The 21759-nt window shown below is 42.0% G+C and overlaps 1 protein-coding gene across 1 annotated transcript in view; it reads left to right on the top strand.

The window, feature by feature from the left end:
- Window positions 1-21759, top strand: part of COL5A2 (collagen type V alpha 2 chain) — a 197335-nt gene that overhangs the window by 101536 nt on the left and 74040 nt on the right. The window contains exons 7-12 of the mRNA XM_081194216.1: window positions 4662-4769; window positions 10926-11003; window positions 14616-14660; window positions 16147-16200; window positions 16479-16532; window positions 19115-19168. Coding sequence (XP_081050342.1) covers window positions 4662-4769; window positions 10926-11003; window positions 14616-14660; window positions 16147-16200; window positions 16479-16532; window positions 19115-19168 — 393 coding nt within the window. The remainder of the gene's footprint in view (window positions 1-4661; window positions 4770-10925; window positions 11004-14615; window positions 14661-16146; window positions 16201-16478; window positions 16533-19114; window positions 19169-21759) is intronic.

Genomic DNA, 21759 nt, shown 5'->3' with positions numbered 1-21759 from the left:
AGGAGCCTATGGCCCTCCGAATGCTGCTGAACTCCAACTCCCATCAGACCAAGCAAACATGGCCAGGTATGATGGGATTTGCAATACAGCAAGGTCTGTACTGGACCAAAGGACCAAAGTTTCCCAACTCCTGGTCTAGACCTTGGCAAGGCTAGTGTACCTTTAAGAGTTACAGAGAAAGGGAATTCCTTTGGCCACTTGTGGGTTGCACCATTATGAGTTGGCGATGTTAAGGGAGCAAGGAGGGCCAAAAGACTCTACTGACTGTCTCTGTCTCTCTGTGTTGAATTTCACATATTGATTTGAACAAGCCACCCAGTTCCTTGGCTGCAAGCACTTCATTATGTTGTCATGTTTCCCAAATCTATTTTAGGCATTGAGTTAATGAGGAAGCAATGCAAGAATAATAGTGTGTTATGGTGCCATCTCGTGGTTCTCCTTAGGCAACTACGCCATTGCAATATGCACTGCATTTTGGGACAAGTTGACATAAGAAGCTGCAGGGTTAGCCTCTAGCTAATGCTTATTTTTAAAAACTCTAATCTTTTGTTTTGAGGCAGCGATCCACCAGTGCAGTGGAATTCTAATATTCTTCATTTTAAATTTCTTCTTCTTTTTAAGGGTGAGAGTAGATATCAGTCTTAACCCCTTAGTATGGTGCTCAGCTTTATACCCCGTGATATCGTCCTGAAATAGAAGGAATTTAGGCTTGTTAGCACATTCCACTGAATGCAAGCACAAGTTGTCTCTTCACGTGTGCAAGTGCTTGTGTGAAAGACTGTACACGTGTTGATTTGTTGTGTACATACAGGTAGACAAACTGTACACTCATTGAATGAAACGTGTGAAGACCCCTGTAGTCATAAGGAAATACAGTGCAGTCCATGCTTCAGATAACCTGCACTTGAAAAATTCTTTAGAGATGGGACATTTCTCGGAGAATACTAACACCAAACTTGCTGCCTCCAGCGAGGCAACACCTAAACCCTCTTCACACAACAATAACTGTGGATATGATGAAGTTGTGGAGGGGAGGGGAAGCAGATATGAACCAACCTTCATTTACTGGAGCATCAGAGGGGCGTAGCACCATGGGTTGCACAGGGTTCTAGACTCTGCACAGAGAACCTGCAAGCCTTTTTCAGATTCTTTGAATGAATGCTTAGAGGCTGGTGGGAGGAGGATGGTAGACACCAGATGAGCAGTAGCAAGATTCCAGGGGGTTCCAGGCACTCACCCAGGGTCTGTGTTCCTTTGGAGAATGGAGACACGGCGGAGACTGTCGTAGCTTTAAGAAATATGGTTTATTCACCTAATTACACCTTCAGTCTGTAGGGAGGAAGTCCAGATTTTACAGCTTTTAACTGTGTATTGACAAATGTACTTTTTTCTGACTGACGGTCGAATAAAAGGTTGATGATGGTCCAGATTTTACAGCATGGTTGTTTCAAGAAGGGCTTGTTCCCCCACAGCAATGCAGCCCTGGAGTCCAAGGCATCTCTCCCAGCCAGCCTTCATCCAGCCTACCCAACATGGACCCTAATTTTTTCTCTCCCCCTTCTTCTTCCCACCACACCTTGCTCTAAAGGCTCTTTTTTCCTGCCCCATACCCAGTTACCCTGGCAGCCTTCCAAATCCCCAGCCTCTCTTCACACCTCAGGACAAGGGAGGAAGACAGTTCTCTTGCATTGCCAATAGCCCTCAGTGCTTCTGTACTGTTTCTTAACAGCCCTTGCTTGGCTGGGTCATTTTTGCTTTAGGCTAGCTCTGAAGCTGGTATTTCTCCCTTCACATTTCAAATAATAAAAATCCTGCCATTAATTAATTTCTAGGATTTAGGGGTCCCCCCCCAATCTATAACAATATTTAGAAAACCAATGTTCAGTTTTGTTTTGTTATAATCAAAAGATGGTACACAGTATGACCACTGCAAGTTTCAGAATGCCTCAGATTTCTGTTGTGGTGATGTTATTTTGGCTGGCCTCTCAATCTCAATAGTTAACACTGAACAATGGCTCCTTCAGAAGCCACCATTTGATGTTTCATTTCATCTGTGGGAGCCTACCTTCTTCTTGAGTTAGAATCTCTCACCTGTCAGCAATAATTCTATATTCCTAGTTTTTTTATTAAAAAACCCCCAAGCATAAAATATGCTGTGGGTGAGAGGAAGATGAGGTGAAAAACATGAAGAGGAAGCACATTTGTAGTTCATATCAAAAGGCCATCCCTTCCTATTGAAGATGCTTGCTAGGAAGCACTTATCTATTCTCCTCCTGGTCTCTCATACTCAGCTACTAAGTGACTCATCCATTCAAAGTCAAAATGGCAGAGCCCTGTCGCAAATGAACAAGGATATGAAGTGCATGAGGTTACCTCAGATGAGTCACCACAGATTTTATTCCAGACAGCTCTGTGAAATATTTCTTCTGTTTTCCTCATTCCTCCCCTGCCTCACTGTCATCCAAACAGCCTGTTTGGCTATATGCCTTGTGCTGGAAAAGAAGCCATTGTGTGGAATTATGTTGTTAGAAATCTTGAACCGTGTGCCATGGAACCCAAGAGGTTCCTCTCAGTTTGCACCAGTGTGAGTGAAAAATGATAGAGTGGAGTAAATGACAATCTGGGGAAAACCTGAATTGCTGTTTGTGCCGACTGAGCCCTAAAGAGCTCCCTAAATTTGTTTCGGAGGGTGCCTTAACCCTATGAAGAAGATTTAGAGGGAGGTATAAAGGGCTGGTGGTGCTGTGGGATAAACCACAGAGCCTAGGACTTGCCGATTAGAAGGTTGGCGGTTCAAATCCCTGCGACGGGGTGAGCTCCCATTGCTCTGTCCCTGCTCCTGCCAACCTAGCAGTTCAAAAGCACATCAAAGTACAAGTAGATAAATAGGTACCACTCCGGTGGGAAGGTAAATGGCGTTTCCGTGCGCTGCTCTGGTTTGCCAGAAGCGGCTTAGTCATGCTGGCCACATGACCTAGAAGCTGTACGCCGGCTCCCTCGGCCAATAAAGCGAGATGAGCGCTGCAACCCGAGAGTCAGCCACGACTGGACCTAATGGTCAGGGGTCCCTTTACCTTTACCTTTTATAAAGGGCTGGAAAGGAGAGCGGGAATTGGTGAATATTGTCTCCCCCCCCCCTTTCCACTGACAAATTCCTTCCACCAGCAGACAGAAAGAACTGGATGCCACCCTTGGTTCTTAGTTCAGAAATCCTTCTAGGAGAAGGGGGGAAATGGTATCGAAGTCATAATCGGCTGTTTGATGTTTCTGGCTTTTAAAAAGAAACCATGGGTGGAAATGTTCAGCCCAAAAGGATCTAGGAGTCTTGGTTGACCACAAACTTGACATGAGCCAACAGTGTGACACGGCAGCTAAAAAAGCCAATGCAATTCTGGGCTGCATCAATAGGAGTATAGCATCTAGATCAAGGGAAGTAATAGTGCCACTGTATTCTGCTCTGGTCAGACCTCACCTGGAGTACTGTGTCCAGTTCTGGGCACCACAATTCAAGAAGGACACTGACAAACTGGAACGTGTCCAGAGGAGGGCATCCAAAATGGTCAAAGGCCTGGAAACGATGCCTTATGAGGAACGGCTAAGGGAGCTGGGCATGTTTAGCCTGGAGAAGAGGAGGTTAAGGGGTGATATGATAGCCATGTTCAAATATATAAAAGGATGTCACATAGAGGAGGGAGAAAGGTTGTTTTCTGCTGCTCCAGAGAAGCGGACACGGAGCAATGGATCCAAACTACAAGAAAGAAGATTCCACCTAAACATTAGGAAGAACTTCCTGACAGTAAGAGCTGTTCGACAGTGGAATTTGCTGCCAAGGAGTGTGGTGGAGTCTCCTACTTTGGAGGTCTTTAAGCAGAGGCTTGACAACCATATGTCAGGAGTGCTCTGATGGTGTTTCCTGCTTGGCAGGGGGTTGGACTCGATGGCCCTTGTGGTCTCTTCCAACTCTATGATTCTATGATTCTATGATTGTTTTGCCAGGTTATCCTGGAATGAATGGGATCTGTGTGAGAATGGACGTTATCTAATAATTCAAGAGCCGTTTCAAATGTTACAGCTCCCATCTTAAGGCTGTTGGGAAAGCTGTGGTGCAGTGATGTTGTGAGTTTTCTATTTGTGAGTTTTCATTTCTTTCTGCAGCAGAGTTCCTTTTACAGAAAAGCTTTTCTGCATCTTTTTCTTTTTTTACAACAGCAGCAGCAGTATTCTAGCTCTCAGTGAAATTCCCAATACAGGAATAAACACCATTTGGTTCTGTTTCTCAGAGTCTTTATTATTTGCAAAACTTTACACTGGTCATTAATAAATAGCTGAAAAACAAATAAAGCAACATAATGCTTTTTCTCTTTTAGCCATTCGGCCAGAGACCTAATGCTGACTTATTCACGTGCTCATTTAGCCTTAATGGATCACATGACCTAATAAAGGCACCTGTTGCTGGGGGAATTTTCTGTTGCCTAGCAGCTTGTTCAAGACCTTCTAGGATATTCCAACAGACTCCATGTGAGGGTTGAAACTTCTGGAGTTGTGGCCATACTGCTATCGTTGCCTAGGTACCTTCAGTAACAAGAAGGGCTCACTTAGCTTTGTTGGTCTGTTTATGTTCTGCAAATACCTGTCCTGATTTTTACTACTTCTCTTTTTAGGGTGCACGTGGTCCTCCAGGAATAGATGGGGAACCTGGTATACCAGGACAACCTGGCGACCCTGGGCCTCCCGGTCAACCATCCACAGGGCCAGATGGAGTGGGCAGAGTAAGTGATGTTTGTCTTGGGCACTATAAGAAGAGAAACTCAGGGTAGCAGCGCGCAGGCTGATGTTTGAACTTCAGGATTTCAAACTTACACAATAAATGTAGAAATGCAGTGGTACCTCGCAAGACGAAAAATGCGCAAGACGAAAGAGTTTTCCGTTTTTTGAGTCGTTCCGCAAGACGAATTTCCCTATGGGCTTGCTTCGCAAGACGAAACGTCTTGCGAGTTCTTGCGAGTTTGTTTCCTTTTTCTTAAAGCCGCTAAGCCGTTAATAGCCGCTAAGCCGCTAATAGCCGCTAAGCCGCTAATAGCCGCTAATAGCCACTAATAGCCGTGCTTCGCAAGACGAAAAAACCACAAGACAAAGAGACCCGCGGAACGGATTAATTTCGTCTTGCGAGGCACCACTGTGTTTTGAATTTTCGGTTGGTTTCAGTTTAATCTTGCCTTTGGATGGAGACATGGGGTGGATCCACACACAGGGGAAAAAACACTATAAATAAGTGAGAAATTAAATTGTTATGACAAAAGGGGAAAAATGCCATGTAAAAACCGTATAGATTTTTTTTTTTTTTGCTCTCTGCTGCCATCTGGTATTGCATGTTCATAACGAATCCGAAACATTATTTTTTGACTAACGTAGCCGAGTCCATAGTGTTGACGTTTCATGCCACTTGCTCTCCAGCCAAAGACTGGTTTTTTTTTTGGGAATCGTCTGGACTCAAAAGGTGAAATATTGAAATAGGAAATCAGGGAATTTATTTATTTGGATATTGATGCATTTAGAATTCCCCCCCCCCCCAGCTTTATTAACTGAAATAAATGACTGTGCAATTTAAAGAGAAAGAGGGAGAATAGTTGAAGGTTCAGTTTTGTCTGCTGGGAAGCTGCCTCAGCCAAATCTCACACAAAGTGAAGGTAGCTAGGGTTGGAGGAGGAATCCATTTTAAATTTCCAATTTGATCAAGCTTTGTTTGCACCAGATAGCTCTTGCATCAAATGGCCAGTTATGTGCATTAAAAAAACAACAACTCTGCAAAATTATCACAAAATATGCATATTTTATGTATAATATGTATAAAAGCATTACTATATTTCTGCATCATGATTCTACAGTGTGTATAAACATTTTTATACACTTGTATGTATTGTTGTTGTCATCATCATTTTGTTTGCATGCCGCCTTTCAACAAAAAAAATGTGTTCAAGGCGGCTTACGATCAGTGAGACCAACAATATGCCCTGAACCAAGAGACCTCCAGTGTCAGACTCAGGCTGCACATATTTGTGACATCTCTGCATATAAAGTAGGGCTGCCATATGCCTGGATTTTACCAGGATTTCAAAGGCGGAATTGACGGGGGTGGGGGCTGGGTTTCAGAAATGTGACGCTTTGTCCAGGATCTTAGGCAAGCCAATTGAATAATCACATTTTCTAGGCTTTTTTGTGAAAGAAATCTCAACCAATCTGGGGATTGTCTAAAACAGGGGTGTTGAAACTTTTTTCAAAGAGGGCCAGAGTTGATGAAGTGAACATGTGTGAGGGCTGACCAAAGTTGTTGGGGTTTTTTAGGATTGAAATTGTTGAGCTTTTTTTACGATTTTACCCCAAAGTTACACAGGGGACGGATTAAATCGACCCGCAGGCCAGATTAGGCCCCTGAATTGGACTTTGGACATGCCTGGTCTAAGAAAAGCTCAACAGCTCTTGTTGCATCCTGGTTTTTACTTTTTGAAATATGGCAACCCTATAGAAAGATACTTTATATGTTGCATAATTATCTTGGTCAACTAAATATGCGATTTGACAGTGGGCACTGCTTAATTCTTTTGTAAGTCCTAGTTGTACCTTAGAATTATAATTTCTGTGACAAGATTTCTGTGTAAATGTCAGATTCCTGAGGTAAAACAAACGAAAGCCTAGGCAACTTGTCAGATTTGATGGTTGCGGAAAACACGCCTGAGGTAATACGTGAGGCAAGAATCTATACAGAAATCTGTGGAAATGCAGGTCTATCCTAGGTGAACTTTCCTTTAAAAATTTTTTTTAAAACAATTGCAACAAAACAAATTATCAATCAAAATAACCAATTACATTTTTTATCCATTTTTACTCCCCCCATCCCTCCCTCTCCCCCCACCAAAGACTTCCCTCAGCCCCCCTCTCTGATTTCTTTGCACACATTATTCTCTGCATGTTAAAAGTTGTACATATCATTACCTTATCTGTCACATATTCTATTAATAAATTTGTGGATGTTTATTCAAAACCTGCCAAGGAGTCCCAGTCATTTTGGGGTTTTTTTTAGATAGTTTGTAAAAAGTTCCCATTCCTCCTTGGAGTCACAATTGTCCTTCTCATGTAATTTATATGTCAACTTTGCCAACTCTGCATAACTCATAAGATTAGGTGAACTTTCCCACTTTTTCATATATAAAGGAAAACAATTGCATAAATTAGGCCTGCATGCATTTGGATCCTCATGCTATCTACCGTGTTTTTTGCACCATAACACTCACTTTTTTCCTCCTAGAAAGTAAGGGGAAATGTCTGTGCGTGTTATGGAGGAAATGCCTACGGGTGGCATGCCTACGGATTTTCCTCCTCTAAAAACTACGTGCGTGTTATGGCCGGGTGCGTGTTATAGAGCGAAAAATACGGTACTTTAAACGATTACCCTAGATGTTTGGTGGAAGGTGGGGGGGCAGTGCATATCGGGACCAACCCCAGAGGTTTGCCATGCTCTCCAAACCTCTATTCCCCCACAGATCGACCATCAAAACCTAGCTATGAAGAGTTCATTGCTTTGTATCTCATCCCAGTATGGAACACTGGCAGAAACTTAAGATCGGGGGAAACCCAAAATGTCCCATTCCATGGGCATTGCTGCAACTATTCCCTTCCAATGATTATCGTTCCTCTTCATAATTCCCAAGGGCTGAAACTAGAATGCGTTAGAGGCAGCAATTCAAAGTGGTATGAGGCATGACAATGACCTGACCTCTCATGTACTGTATTTTTCCGTCTATAAGATGCTCCCATCTATTTTGGGGGCCTCAGAATTTATAAAATGGGGGGGGGGAGTTTGAGCTTTTGGGGAGGATTATGTCAGGGAACTGCCATCGACTTAGGGGCAAGAGGGGGAAAAGCCGGATGGATTACGGAGAGCTCCCAAAGATCGTGGGAAGCAGCACTTCCTCAGCGGAGGAGAGTAACCAGGCCTCCAGTGGAGAGGAGCTTCAGATCGGTGGAAGAAGATTGGCAGAAATTTAAAGACTATCTACAGAAATATTGTAAAATTAATGAATGTTAGAATGATGTTGGATAGAAATTAAGTGGTTTTCAGCTGTAATACTATAAGGGAATATGAGAAATGGATTATTGATAGGCAAAAATTTAACGTTACAATATTTTAAGATCAATGATTAGGATAAACAAAGAGGGTAAGGATTTGCTGAACCAACAAACTGAACTGGAATACAAAAAAGGGAGGCATGAGGAGGTCCGGGAAATAAGCTAATGAAAAATAAGTAATGGAAAGAATGAGTTGTTTTTAACCATTTTTATTTTGTATTTTATTATTATTATTATTTTACTTTGTAATACTTTGAAAATTGTAATAAATATCTTATAAAAAAAAAGAGAGGAGCTTCAGGGCTCGGAGGAGGCGAGGCGATGCCAGGGCACCTTGCCTGAGCAAAGAGGGGAGGAGAGAGGCCCTCCGTTACCCACGCCCTCCTTGCGCAGTAGGCTTCTGCGCAGAGAGGGGAAGTGCAGGCTGGGCGTCAAGAAACTACTCTGCTGAGGAAGGTTTAAGGACCGCCCACTCTCAGATTCTGCCAGTGAATGAGCCAGCCACAGAATAGTGGCGCTCTGAATGGCGAAGGTTTTTTTTTGGCACCAATAACAAGGCTTTACAACAGACCAGGGAGGCATTTGCCTGATTGCTCTCGAGCAACCCCCTGATACCCTTACAGATTATTTTGGGGGAATGCTGAAAATCGCTCACCCGCTGGAATGCAGCACACAACCGCTCGCGTCACAGCTGCCTGATCCCTGCCATTAGCCCTCCTGCCTGCTGCTGCAGCAGCCAATAGACAGCCGCCCTTGTCACAGCAAGCAGGAGCGTGTTTGGCGGCTGCTGCGGCGATTGGGGAGCTGATAGGTGCTTTCTGCGACGCAAGCCCGAGTTTTTTAGCAGCGATTGGCCGCTTGATTGTTGGGGGGCGGGGAGATGCCGAAAATCGCTCACTCATCGGAACGAAGTGTGAGCCCGAGATTTTAAGCGGCAATTTTAAGCGACACGAGCAGTTGTGTGCTGTGTTCTGGAGGGTGAGCGATTTTCGCCCCCCCCCAACAATCCAGCGGCCAATCACTGCTTACAATCTTGGGCCCCGTGCCAAAAAACCATTCGCACATCCCCCCCTAGCACTACCCGTGTATAAAATTCTCTTCACATAAAAGAGCCTAAATTTTGAACCTCATTTTTGGGTTTAAAAAGCTAGTCTTACACACAGGAAAATACGGTACTTCAGAAAATTATCATTTCTGAGACGGAAATGCTAGTTTCCTTATTATATATCTGGAGATTTATTTATTTTTGGTCTGGCATCCATTGTGCCATCTATTCTGCTTAAAAAGAATGATGTGTTTTGCTCCTAGGTGAAACCTCATGAGCATGGTGTCAATCAGACAATCCAGATTGACAGCAGCTTTGTAGTGCCAGAGTGTGAGGGTAACAAACAGTGATTTACAGAGCAATCCTTTACACTTCTACTCAGAAGTAAGTCCCACTGAGTTCAGTAGGGCTTACTCCCTGGTAAGTGTGTACAGGATGACAGCCTTAAATATTTACATACATTGATATTTACCCCAGCCTCTTGTGACGTGCAGAAAGTTTAATCAGTGCTGGTTTAATTATAAATTATTCCTTTTTAATTAAGTTTGAAATTATTCTTGATCATGGCGTGTGTGACATCCTTGAGAGGGAACAGGGCTATCATTCTCATGGGCTTGGGAGATAACAGGGTAAGTTTTTAAAAAATAAGCAGAGCCTGGGATAATTCAATTCATGCTCATTTTTCAAACTCTTGACTCCCAGAGCTCAACGTGAGGATAAGGCATTTTCCTTTTAATTAAACCTGGCATACCTTTGGAAACAAATGAAATGCAGGTGAGGGCAGAATGAATTTTGAAGGCAAATGATTAATGGATTTTGGAATTGATGAGCTTAAGGAAAACCTTAACTTTACAAAGCTGAGGCTGCTGTCCAGAAGTCTGTAACACTCAAGGAATAATAGAATCAAAGAACTGTAGAGTTGTAGGGCCATCTAGTCCAACCCCCTGTGGTGCAGGAATATGCAGGAATATGCAACTGTCCAATACAGGGATCGAATTTGTAACCTTGGTGTTATCAGCACCCTGCTCTAACCAATTGAGCTACTCAGGCTTCAGTACACTTTGAAGCAATGCAGCCTTCCCCTTCTTCGGTGTTGTTAGACTCCAGATCTAACCAGCATGTCCGATGGTCAGGGATGATGGGAGCTGGAATCCAACACCATCTGGGGAGCACCTGGTTGGGGAAGCCTGGTGATAAATGATACAGGAATCACAGTATGGTGAGATCAACATTCAGTTAGAATCATAGAATCATAGAATCATAGAGTTGGAAGAGACCACAAGGGCCATCGAGTCCAACCCCCTGCCAAGCAGGAAGTTGTGAGGATTGGGGGCGGGGGCAGAAGCGCCGGTCCGAATCTCAGCTCGAAAAGACCAGTGGCAAAACCCCCCAACAACCTAGCAAACAGTTCACTCCTAATGACTGTAAGATTTGCAGTGAAATCCTAGACTTGCTTAATCAGAAATAAGTCCTGCTGAGTTAAATGGAACTTAAAGGTTTGCAAGTGTGCAGGGATGGGTTTCTTGAGTACCTCGCTTTACTTTTATGCTTGCAAGTTGTTTTGAATTGTTTTTAATGTTGTGACCCACCATGGAGTGAAGGGTAGGTTATAAATAAATTGTTGTGGTTTTTTATTATTATTATCATCATTCATACCTGCACACATACCCCTGACCTTGCAAAACAACAACAACACACCACCCACATCTTTCTGGATTTACCTTGAGGTTAATGGTTATCCTTCTTATGATTGCAGCCATTTACATCTCAGATGGCAGGACTGGATGAAAAGTCTGGGCTTGCTGGCCAAATGGGGTTCATGCCCGGAGCAGTGGTAAGAATATTTTATTTATCTGTATATTTGTTGGCTACAGGATTTCTATTCCGCCTTTCCATTTTCAAAGCGAAGCAGCTGAGCTAGCCAACAAGAAGAATTTTTAAAACAACAGCCACCTAGCAAGACAACATAGGATACAATGGATGATATCCAACTTAATTATACAGTGGTACCTTGGTTCTTGAACTAAATCTGTTCTGCGAGTCCATTCGACTCCTGAAATCGTTTGAAAACCAAGGCGCGGCTTCTGATTGGCTGCAGGAGCTTCCTGCACTCAAGTGGAAGCCATGTCAAATGTTCGGCTTCCAAAAAACGTTTGCAAACTGGAACATTTACTTCCAGGTTTGTGGCGTTTGGGAGCCGATTTGTTCGACAACTAAGCCGTTCGAGAACCAAGGTACCACCGTACTCAGATTATACTCATTGAAATCAATGAATTCCCTCTTTTCTTATTCCGATGAGGTTTGCTATTACTACTCATTATACATCTGGGTCCTACACCTCTGCCTGCTTTTGTTGCTGTCGAGTCTTCTGTTGCGTTTTTAATTACTAGAATAAATGTGTTATTTATGGGTCACAGTTCAAAGCTCTGTGTCCCCAGCCAAGCTTTTGACTGGCGCTTCTTGAACAGCAGCTCCACAAGGCGCATGGCACCCCCTTTTGAAAGGGGATCCAATTTGTACTGTGTGAGATGTTTTTATGGGCACGCGTATGTGTTTTGACACCCAGAATGGCTTCACTGAATGACGTGCAAGCATTTGTAAAACAAGAAAATGTTAAATATCTGCTTAGATTACTAATAGCTAAATACTGGGAAACAACTAAAGCTCTGTCTACAGAGGAGTGGTATCAGAAAAAATGTGGTTTGTTCAGATCCTGAACAGGAGGAGCTGTTTATAAGAGCCTAGAAAGCTAGATTCCCCCATGTAGATGTTCATGAACAAGCTTTAGTTATATATTTTTTCTTTCTCTCCCTCCATTTAATGTATTTCAAATTAAAGACCTTTATGAGACAAATTAGGAGTTATTAGTGGTTAGTGGTCTAAAAGCTTGCAATCCTACTTATCTGGGAATAAGCACCATTGAACTAAATTGAGCTTTCTTGTGAGTAGGTAAAAGGTAAAATAGACATGGATAGGATCACCCTGTTAATTAGTGTGCTATTTTTTTCTGTGTGTATTTTATATAAATAGATCTTTTTCATTTTTATATCTGTTATAAATAATTTCAAAAATAGGTTGAACACTCTAATCTCTTGTTTTTTCCTCTTCTTTAATGCCATTTGTAAATATGTTACTTACAGGTAACATTGCTTACCATTTTTACTGAGGTGGTAACTTGTGACATACAGCAGTGTTCCTCTATACCAATAAATACATAATTTTTCAAAAACAATCCACATAGAAAACTAGAATACCAATTCACAGAAGATTGGTGTAAATTTACGGACTATTTGAAAAGTAATTGTGATGACCAGATTACATTTGTAGGTTTGCAAGAAGTTTTGTGAGGTGAATAATTTGAATTATTGCATAATTGGATAAAAAGGAAGATGTTAGTTAAGATAATTAAAGGCAATATGAATTTAAGAAATGCAGAAGAAATGATAAAAATGGGTCATCAGAGGTGATGGAAGTCCAAAAAGATTGTATAAGATGTGAAATTTTGTGGTATGTATGACAATTAATATGCTCAAAAATTAATAAAAAATATTATATAAAAAAAGAAAACTAGAATACCACCAAGAAAGCTATGTTAGCATATTTCTCTTTTACTTGCTTATTTATAGGGATGCTTGAAGATTTTGTTTTGTCCATATTTTAAAACTGATCTGATTTTTACTTCTTGAAGTAGAACACTCTTATTCGTGGTTTTCGGAACTTTTCTGAATTTTGCAATGCAGTTCTCAGCCATTTGGCGAAGGGCCATAGCTCAATGGTAGAGCACTTGCTTTGTATGCAAAAGGTCCCAGGTTCTATCTCTTGCATCTCTAGGTATAATAATAATAGTTAATAATAATTCATTATTTATACCCCATCCATCTGGCCGGGCCTCCCCAGCCACTCTGGGTGGCCTCCAACAAAGATTAAAAACACATTAAAACATCAGTCATTAAAAACTTCCCTAAACAGGGCTGTCTTCAGATGTCTTCCAAACATCAGATAGTTGTTTATCTATTTGACATCTATGGGAGGGCGTTCCTCTTTGACATCTGATGGAAAGGCACCACTACCAAGAAGGCCCTCTACCTGGTTCCCTGTAACTTGGCTTCTCGCAATGAGGGAACCACCAAAAGGCCCTCGGTGCTGGACCTCAGCGTCCAGGCAGAACGATGGGGGTGGAGACGCTCCTTCAGGTATACTGGGCCAAGGCTGTTTAGGGCTTTAAAAGTCAACCCTAACACTTTGAATTGTGCTTGGAAATGAACTGGGAGCCAATGTAGGTCTTTCAAGACCAATGTTATATGGTCTCGGTGTTATGTAGGACTAGGAACTCTGGTAAAATGATGCCCATCAGTGTTGTCCATACAGAGCTAGATAGATCAGTGATCTGACTTAATATAAACTAGCTCCCTATGTTTCAGCTAAGAAAAAGTACCAAAATGGGCATAAAATGCATTATTTTAGGTCAAAATGGTATCAAAATGCATGTTTTAGGTTGTGGCTGGAAATGTGCCTTTCAGCACAAAAAGTGCATATTTTGTACAACAACCATATCTGCAGATTGATGTGGCAATGATGTTGAACAGATTTATGAAGGAGCATAAGCGAAAACTTACATGGCTCAGAAAAAGACTGATCAGTCCATCCCTAGTTTTCCTTATACTGGATTTTTTTGGTTTGGAGTAAGGTTGCCAATTTTTTATTGTGAGAGCACGTCAGCCATTTTGTTTACCATGATCTCATGCAATTTCATGATGCAATTTCCCACTGGAAAAGCACTTTTTCAGGGCTGTGATTTTACACCGTGCCCCCAAACACACATTTGTGATAAAACACTTTTTTTTGGGGGGGGGGACGTGCGGTGTGAAATGGTGCGTGATCATGACAACCACAATGGCCACCATGCTCTCATGACAAAAATAAAAAATAAAAAATGGCATCCCGGATTTTGGCTTCAAAGTATTTGAGGGAATGAGAAAAAGAGAGAGAGAAAATGAATTAGCAAAATGGAAATACAGTGGTACCTCGGGTTAAGTACTTAATTCGTTCTGGAGATCCGTACTTAACCTGAAACTGTTCTTAACCTGAAGCACCACTTTAGCTAATGGGGCCTCTTGCTGCCGCCGCGCTGCCGGAGCCCGATATCTGTTCTTATCCTGAAGCACTATTTCTGGCTTAGTGGAGTGTGTAACCTGAAGCGTATGTAACCCGAGGTACCACTGTACAGGACAAACTATTATACAGGATGGCTGGCAACCCTAGTATTGAGGAACATTCAGTCATATAAGTTATCACCTTTAGTATTACAGATCAAGCCCAGGTTTATCAGTTTATCTTTTATGAAACAGAGCACATATAGCAGGATGCTTTGCATGTCATACTGTAAAGCATTTGATTCCCTTCTTTTAAGCCCATATGTTTAACAAAGGTTTGTTTTCTCCCACAGGGTCCTGTGGGTCCACGTGGGCCTCAAGGTCTGCAGGGACAACCTGTAAGTGGTTTGATAACTAAAAGCATAATTGGTGGCATTTGGGGAAAATAATAGACAATGATTTATCATTTGCATTAGTGTGTTACAGTCAACTTTAGGAATGTGTTATCTCCCACTCCCAATGAACTGTCTGAAAATTGAATTCCTTCCTTCCTTCCTTCCTTCCTTCCTTCCTTCCTTCCTTCCTTCCTTCCTTCCTCTCTCTCTCTCTCTCTCTCTCTCTCTCTCTCTCTCTCTCTCTACCACTGCACTGCATCTGAACTCTTAACTTCTGTTATGGTTAGTTGAAGCAAGGAAATTCCTAACTCATATTATGAATTTGGCTTGTTTTGGTAAACCTTTGCTAAGATTAGCCACCGTTTGTCTATGTTTGTAAACAACGACAAACATTTTATTATTTATATGCCACTAATCTGACTGCCACTCTGGGCAGCTCTCAACAATGTATTAGAAACACAATGGAACATCGAACATTTCAAACTTCCCTATATAGGCACTTAATATCAAGCTGCAGTTAAATTTAAAATAATAATAATAATGAAGTGAAAGCTTCCAACCTGAGGGGAGAATGTGTGAGCTCAAGACTTACTGTGGCTTACTCCTTTAATAAAGAACAGTGGTTCTTTGACAGCTATTATATCAACAATATTGTGTCAAAGAACAGCGGTTCTTTGACAGCTGTTGTATAAACAAGAAGACTTTTAGGGACATTGCAACCCCCAATAAGTTAATCAAAGTTAATGGAAAGGGATTTCTTCAGTAGAACTGCTTTGCCTAATCCCTGCTCCATTACTGCCCAAGTTTTATCAATGACATCCTTTGGATAATGATAAAAGTATAGGCTGCTAGTTTTCTCATTACTGGAAACGATCCTTGTTGTCATGTACAGTTACTTGCTGCTGTGCTCATATTGTTGCCTCTCCCTTCAAGAAGCTGAGAGCAACTTCCACGGCTTCTCCAAGCAGTCATCTGTCAAGATGTGGACCACCCCAAGATCTGTTTATAAGCATTATAAAAATTTATACGAGTTGGAAATAGATTCATAGACAATGCAAGATATTTCACATCATAGAAGAGGAGGTTAAGGGGTGATATGATAGCCATGTTCATATATATAAAAGGATGTCTCATAGAGGAGGGAGAAAGGTTGTTTTCCGCTGCTCCAGAGAAGCGGACACGGAGCAATGGATCCAAACTACAAGAAAGAAGATTCCACCTAAACATTAGGAAGAACTTCCTGACAGTAAGAGCTGTTCGACAGTGGAATTTGCTGCCAAGGAGTGTGGTGGAGTCTCCTTCTTTGGAGGTCTTTAAGCAGAGGCTTGACAATCATATGTCAGGAGTGCTCTGATGGTGTTTCCTGCTTGGCAGGGGGTTGGACTCGATGGCCCTTGTGGTCTCTTCCAACTCTATGATTCTATGATTCTATGTCTTTCCTTATCTGATAGATTTCTCCAATTCTGAATGAATATTTTCTCTGTTTTAGGGTGCTCCAGGCCCCTCTGGCCCTCCAGGTGAACATGGAGATCCTGGGCCAATGGTAAGGTCAATGATACTTCTACCTACCCAAATTTTAAGGGGGTAGGGAGAGAATGCAATGAAATGAGGTGTTGTAAGTTCTGGTGGTGGCACCACTTATGTGGCGGTTATGTGAACCAAATTTGGGGAAACATTTCCTCTCAAGACAGTAAAGCTTTGCTTATTGTTTAAGTTTTCCAGTTGTTCTGATTTTATGAGGGAGCAATCTATTCCTCTCCCCAACCCATCCCCGGAATTGTTTAATTTGTTAATTTAAGAGTGCATCTTTTATCTTGCTAGGGGCCAGCTGGTGTTCGTGGTCCAGAAGGCCCTCCAGGGAAGCCTGGTGAAGACGTAAGTTTCAAAATGCTCACCTTTCAGATTTGCCAATGGTATGCTAATGGCAGCATTATGACATCACGTGTAATCTACTGTACTCCCAAAAACTGGCTTTAGAGAGTGAGGAACTCCATAGAGCAGCTTTTGAGTGGCATGGGTGCTACAAAAGAGGGAATCCGTGATTCTTCCATGCACACAGGTTACTGGTAGATGACTAGAAAAATTTGAAACTTGCCATTTTTAATTTCTCCAAGCTTGTACAGTGGCACCTCGGTTTTCGAACATAATCTGTTCCAGAGGACCATTTGACTTCTGAAACATTTGAAAACCAAGGCGCAAAGGGCAGCCTGCAATTTCAATGGAGAAAACTGGGGGGGGGGGCCTCCGCAGAAGCCATTCAACTTCTGAAAAGCGTTCGGGAACAGAAGCAATTACTTCTGGGTTTTTGGCGTTCAAAAACTGAAATGTTCGGCTTCCGAGATGCTTGAAAACTGAGGTACCACTGTATCATCAACCTGTGGGCAACACTTGCTATTTACAAAGTGACCTTTGCATACATATGGACTGGAAACTTATCTTTCATTTTTCATTGTAAGCTGGATTCCTTCAATATTGATACACAGAATGCTAAACGTGGATTTATGCTCAGTTATATTAAAAGGGGACATCTCCAAAGATGCCCATTTGCTAGCAGAAAGCACTTCCACTTGCACAATGTATGGCTCCCAATTTGTGCTGATGCCCGCTACCCGCTGACACCTCCTTGCTGGTCCCGAGAATTTGAAAACCCTCCTCAGTAGAGGGCAATGGCTCAGGGGCTGCTATAAATAGATGGGGTTGATAAAACTGGGCGTATGAGTGCAGTCACCATTGTTACAGCCCGCTATGGAGACCAACTGTTACATAGGGCAACAGCTTGCATTAATCTGCCAGAACATGGATTCCAACAGAGATTTGGTTCCATTCTGCAGGTGAGTGGGGCAATCCGCCTCTCAATCATATGACATCATTAGAACACCACATGATCGGCAGGTGGATTGCCCTACTCACACTGGGTCCTCAAGCACCTTACAGCCAGCTGGCTGCTGGGCACTTGAGAACTGGTGCAAGGGGCGGTGCCAACCCTATGCTCAATGATTTGGGAAGCACCAAGCACAGGGCTGCCATTTCCCCCCTTCTCTCCACCCCAGGGGTGGTCCTTGGTAATACGCTGCCCTGTGCAAGGCGATTTGCAGTGCTGGCTTAAGCTGGGCTTTGGGAAGGAGGCGTGAGGCTCTGGCAGGGCCCTAGAGCCCTTCCTCCTCCTCCCCAAAGCCCGGTAAGCACTTGCCCAGCTTTGGGAAGGAGGCAGGAAGAAGAAGAAGAAGAAGAAGAAGAAGAAGAAGAAGAAGAAGTGTTTGGATTTGATATCCTGCTTTATCACTACCTGAAGGAGTCTCAAAGCGGCTAACAATCTCCTTTCCCTTCCTCCCCCACAACAAACACTCAGTGAGGTGAGTGGGGCTGAGAGACTTCAGATAAGTGTGACTAGCCCAAGGTTACCCAGCAGCTGCATGTGGAGGAGCGGAGACGCGAACCCGGTTCACCAGATTATGAGTCCACCGCTCTTAACCACTACACCACACTGGCTCTCAGGAGGATACTAGGACCCTGTCAGAGTCCTCACTCCTCCTTCCTCAAGCCGAACAAGCACTTAATGGGCTCTGAGATGCCACTCTCCTTGGCTGCATGCCCAGTGCGACCACACTGCTTGCACTGCCTGAAATCTTCCCTTCCCAAAAGTTGAGAGAAGGAGGAGAAAGAAGCCTGTATTTTGCATGCTCAAGGAAGAACTTGCTCTTGCAGCCGATGTATGCAAAAAAACCCCAGGATTCTTTCGTTTCACCCCCCTGCACCAGCTGATTGGCAGGTCGGTGTGGTTTGGGCAAAATGGCATTACAGCCAAAACTGGACCCCCTTGGCAGACTAAGACTGACCTGCACATGGTAGGTTTGCCACGCCTGTAATAAAGGTTTCTATCCAGCTGCAAGCAGAAACTTGAGAGACACCTTCTGTTTGCAGCATGACAGACTGAAAGGAATGTAGAAGTGCTCAGTTTATACAAGTCAACGAGAGTTTTCCCCTTGAAATGCTAATCATAGTGCAGAGAAAGGAGTTTTTAACCCAGGCCGGGGAGGGAAGGCTAATGACAATCCCCACCCCCTCAGCACCTGGTGTTGGTTTAAAAAACCAAACCAAACCCACTTCATGACTGCTAATCACTTCACTACTAATACTTATTTAGGCCCCTCGAGTGGCATAAGAAAGCGCTAATGAGCTGTTTATTTGTTATGTGTTTTCTGCTTGTCTCGTCACCCAAAAAGTTGTGCTACATTAAGCTGACATTCATATATTGGTTAAACAAAAAAACCCCAAAAAAACTTGAAAAATGTTTTTTGGGGAAAAAAGAAATAAATATTCAGATATAGATATTTAACAATGTCACAATGAATTATATAAACTCCCTTGTTTGCATATATAGTTGATTTGTATGTGTGAACGTTACCGATGGATTGCAAAATAAATCTGAACTTTTTTTATCTGTTTGCTCTTCTTAGGGTGAAGCTGGCAGATCAGGACAACCCGGAGAAGTCGGATTTCCAGGATCTCCAGTATGTTCATGAGCATTTATTCATAGAAAGTCCTGGTGCCTAAACTCCCAGGATAGTAGACTCCTAGTAGACCTAGTAGACCATGTTTTGTTTTGCTTGACATATAAGCTTAGCAAAACCCTACACACCACTTTACATTATGGGAAACACTGATGATTCCAAACATGTTTTTGAGTTACCATGGAAATTATATATGAAAAGCCTTGCTGGCAATTGTATACTAAGCCTTCCTAAAACAACACTCAACCAGATATACTGTATTTTTTGCTCTATAAGATGCACCAGACCACAAGATGCACCTAGTTTTTGGAGGGGGAAAACAAGAAAAAAAATATTCTGAATCTCAGAAGCCAGAACAGCAAGAGGGATTGCTGTGCAGTGAAAGCAGTAATCCCTCTTGCTGTTCTGGCTTCTGGGATAGCTGCGCAGCCTGCATTCGCCCCATAAGACGCACACACATTTCCCCTTACTTTTTAGGAGGAAAAAAGTGAGTCTTATGGAGCAAAAAAAATGGTATATATTTACATACACACAATGTGTGTGTGTGTGTGTGTGTGTGTGTGTGTGTGTGTATTCACCACTACCAGAGCAAATCAATAGGAATTGCATAAAAAGGACTTACTCTTTTGAAGAGCTTAATGACTGATAACATATCCAAATCTGCACCAGCCATCTGTAAAAATGGCCAAGTTGTATGTTCTCCTCAGGGGAGAAGTGAACAGAAAAAGCTAAGTGCCTTTTGAAGTCATGCCATTTCTGTGTGAGTGACTCTGTTTTTTTTGGCCACTATTGCATAGGGGGAGACGACACCTCTTAAGAAGAAACCTGCTCCCCACACTGTTGAAAGCAATGAGTTCAACTCTGCGGGAAACCAATAGGCAATCAGAGGACATTGTAGAGCATTGCTTTTCATCAGCTGTGCAGTTACTTTACTCCCTGCAATTTTCTTTTCTTTTCCCTGAGACCATCACTTAGGTTTCCCTTGGAAGTGTTTCATTTTTTAAAAACCCTCATAAACAATGAAAAGTTATTTCTGCATTACATCCTAACCTAAACTTAGTTTCTCTACTACGATAAAGTTCAAACTTGCATTGCACTCATAATTTCTATAAATGTGTCAGCTGCCTCTAAACTTTGCCTCCTCTTTGGACCACATTCCCTGCACAGACTCCCCTCCCAAGGCATAAAGTCATCTGCTACCCATTGAAGCAATTAATGAGTTTAATTGTAGACGTAATATTCAACATTAAAGTAGCATTTCAGCACTTTGCAATTTTCAGCTTGTTTGTCATACAACAATAAACCAAATTAAAGTAAGGCAGATTAAATGGAGGGAGATATTTTATTTTTATTTTTATTTTTATTATTTTTATTTTTTATTTATTTTATTTTATTTTATTTTTTATTTATTTTATTTTATTTTATTTTTTATTTATTTCATTTTATTTTTTATTTATTTTATTTCATTTTATTTTTTATTTATTTTATTTTATTTTATTTTTTATTTATTTTATTTTATTTTATTTTTTATTTATTTTATTTTATTTTATTTATTTATTTTATTTTATTTTATTTTATTTTATTTTATTTTATTTTATATTTTATTTTATTTTATTTTATTTTATTTTTATTTTATTTTATTTTGTTTTGTTTTATTTTTTATTTCATTTTATTTTATTTGTAGCCTGTGCTGGGGAGAGTGAAAAGGCTCAGGCTTCCTTATTTCTTCTCATAAGCAACACTGTGAAATAGGTCAGTGAGCTGCTTTGGCTCAGCAGTAGAATATCTGCTTTACCTGAAAAAGGTCTCAGGTTTAATGCCCAATGTGCCTAGGTAGGGCTGGGAGAGACACCCTGCCTGAAATTCTGAAAAGCTGCCAGCAGACAGTGTAAACAATACTGAACCAGATGGCCCAAAGGTCTAGCTCTGTATGTTTTCATACCTATGTTTTTATAGGTGAAGCTGAGATAAATTTCTCCAGATCTTGTGAAATAACTGCAGAATACTGGCTCCCTAATTATGCTGTCCTTAGAACATGTGGAAGGTTTTAGTGAGAAACAATTATTTCAAATGACCCAAAAGTATAAAAGACAATTCATTTGAAAAGAGAAGGAAAGGGGGCAGGTGGAAATTACATCCACAGGCTTGTAAATAAAACCAGTGAAATCAGTTTAATGTAGCTAGTAATGTGTTACCTGCTTGAGTGGGGACGCGGGTGGCGCTGTGGTCTAAACCACTGAGCCTCTTGGGCTTGCTGATCAGAAGGTTGGCGGTTCGAATCCCTGCAACAGGGTGAGCTCCTGTTGCTCTGTCCCAGCTCCTGCCAACCTAGCAGTTCAAAAGCACACCAGTGCAAGTAGATAAATAGGTACTGCTGTGGTGGGAAGGTGAATGGTGTTTTCAGTGCACTCTGGCTTCCGTCATGGTGTCCTGTTGTTCCAGAAGCAGTTTAGTCATGCTGGCCACATGACCCGGAAAAATTGTCTGCGGATAAACGCCATCTCCCTCGGCCTGAAGCGAGATGAGCACCACACCCCATAGTCAAATTTGACTGGACTTAACCATCCAGGGGTCCTTTTCCCTTTACATTT

Source organism: Podarcis bocagei, assembly GCF_964188305.1.
Source record: "Podarcis bocagei genome assembly, chromosome: 1".
In the NCBI taxonomy this organism is placed as follows: Eukaryota; Metazoa; Chordata; class Lepidosauria; order Squamata; family Lacertidae; genus Podarcis; species Podarcis bocagei.
Note: the sequence above shows the minus strand (reverse complement) of the source record. Positions and strands in the feature narration are given on the sequence as shown.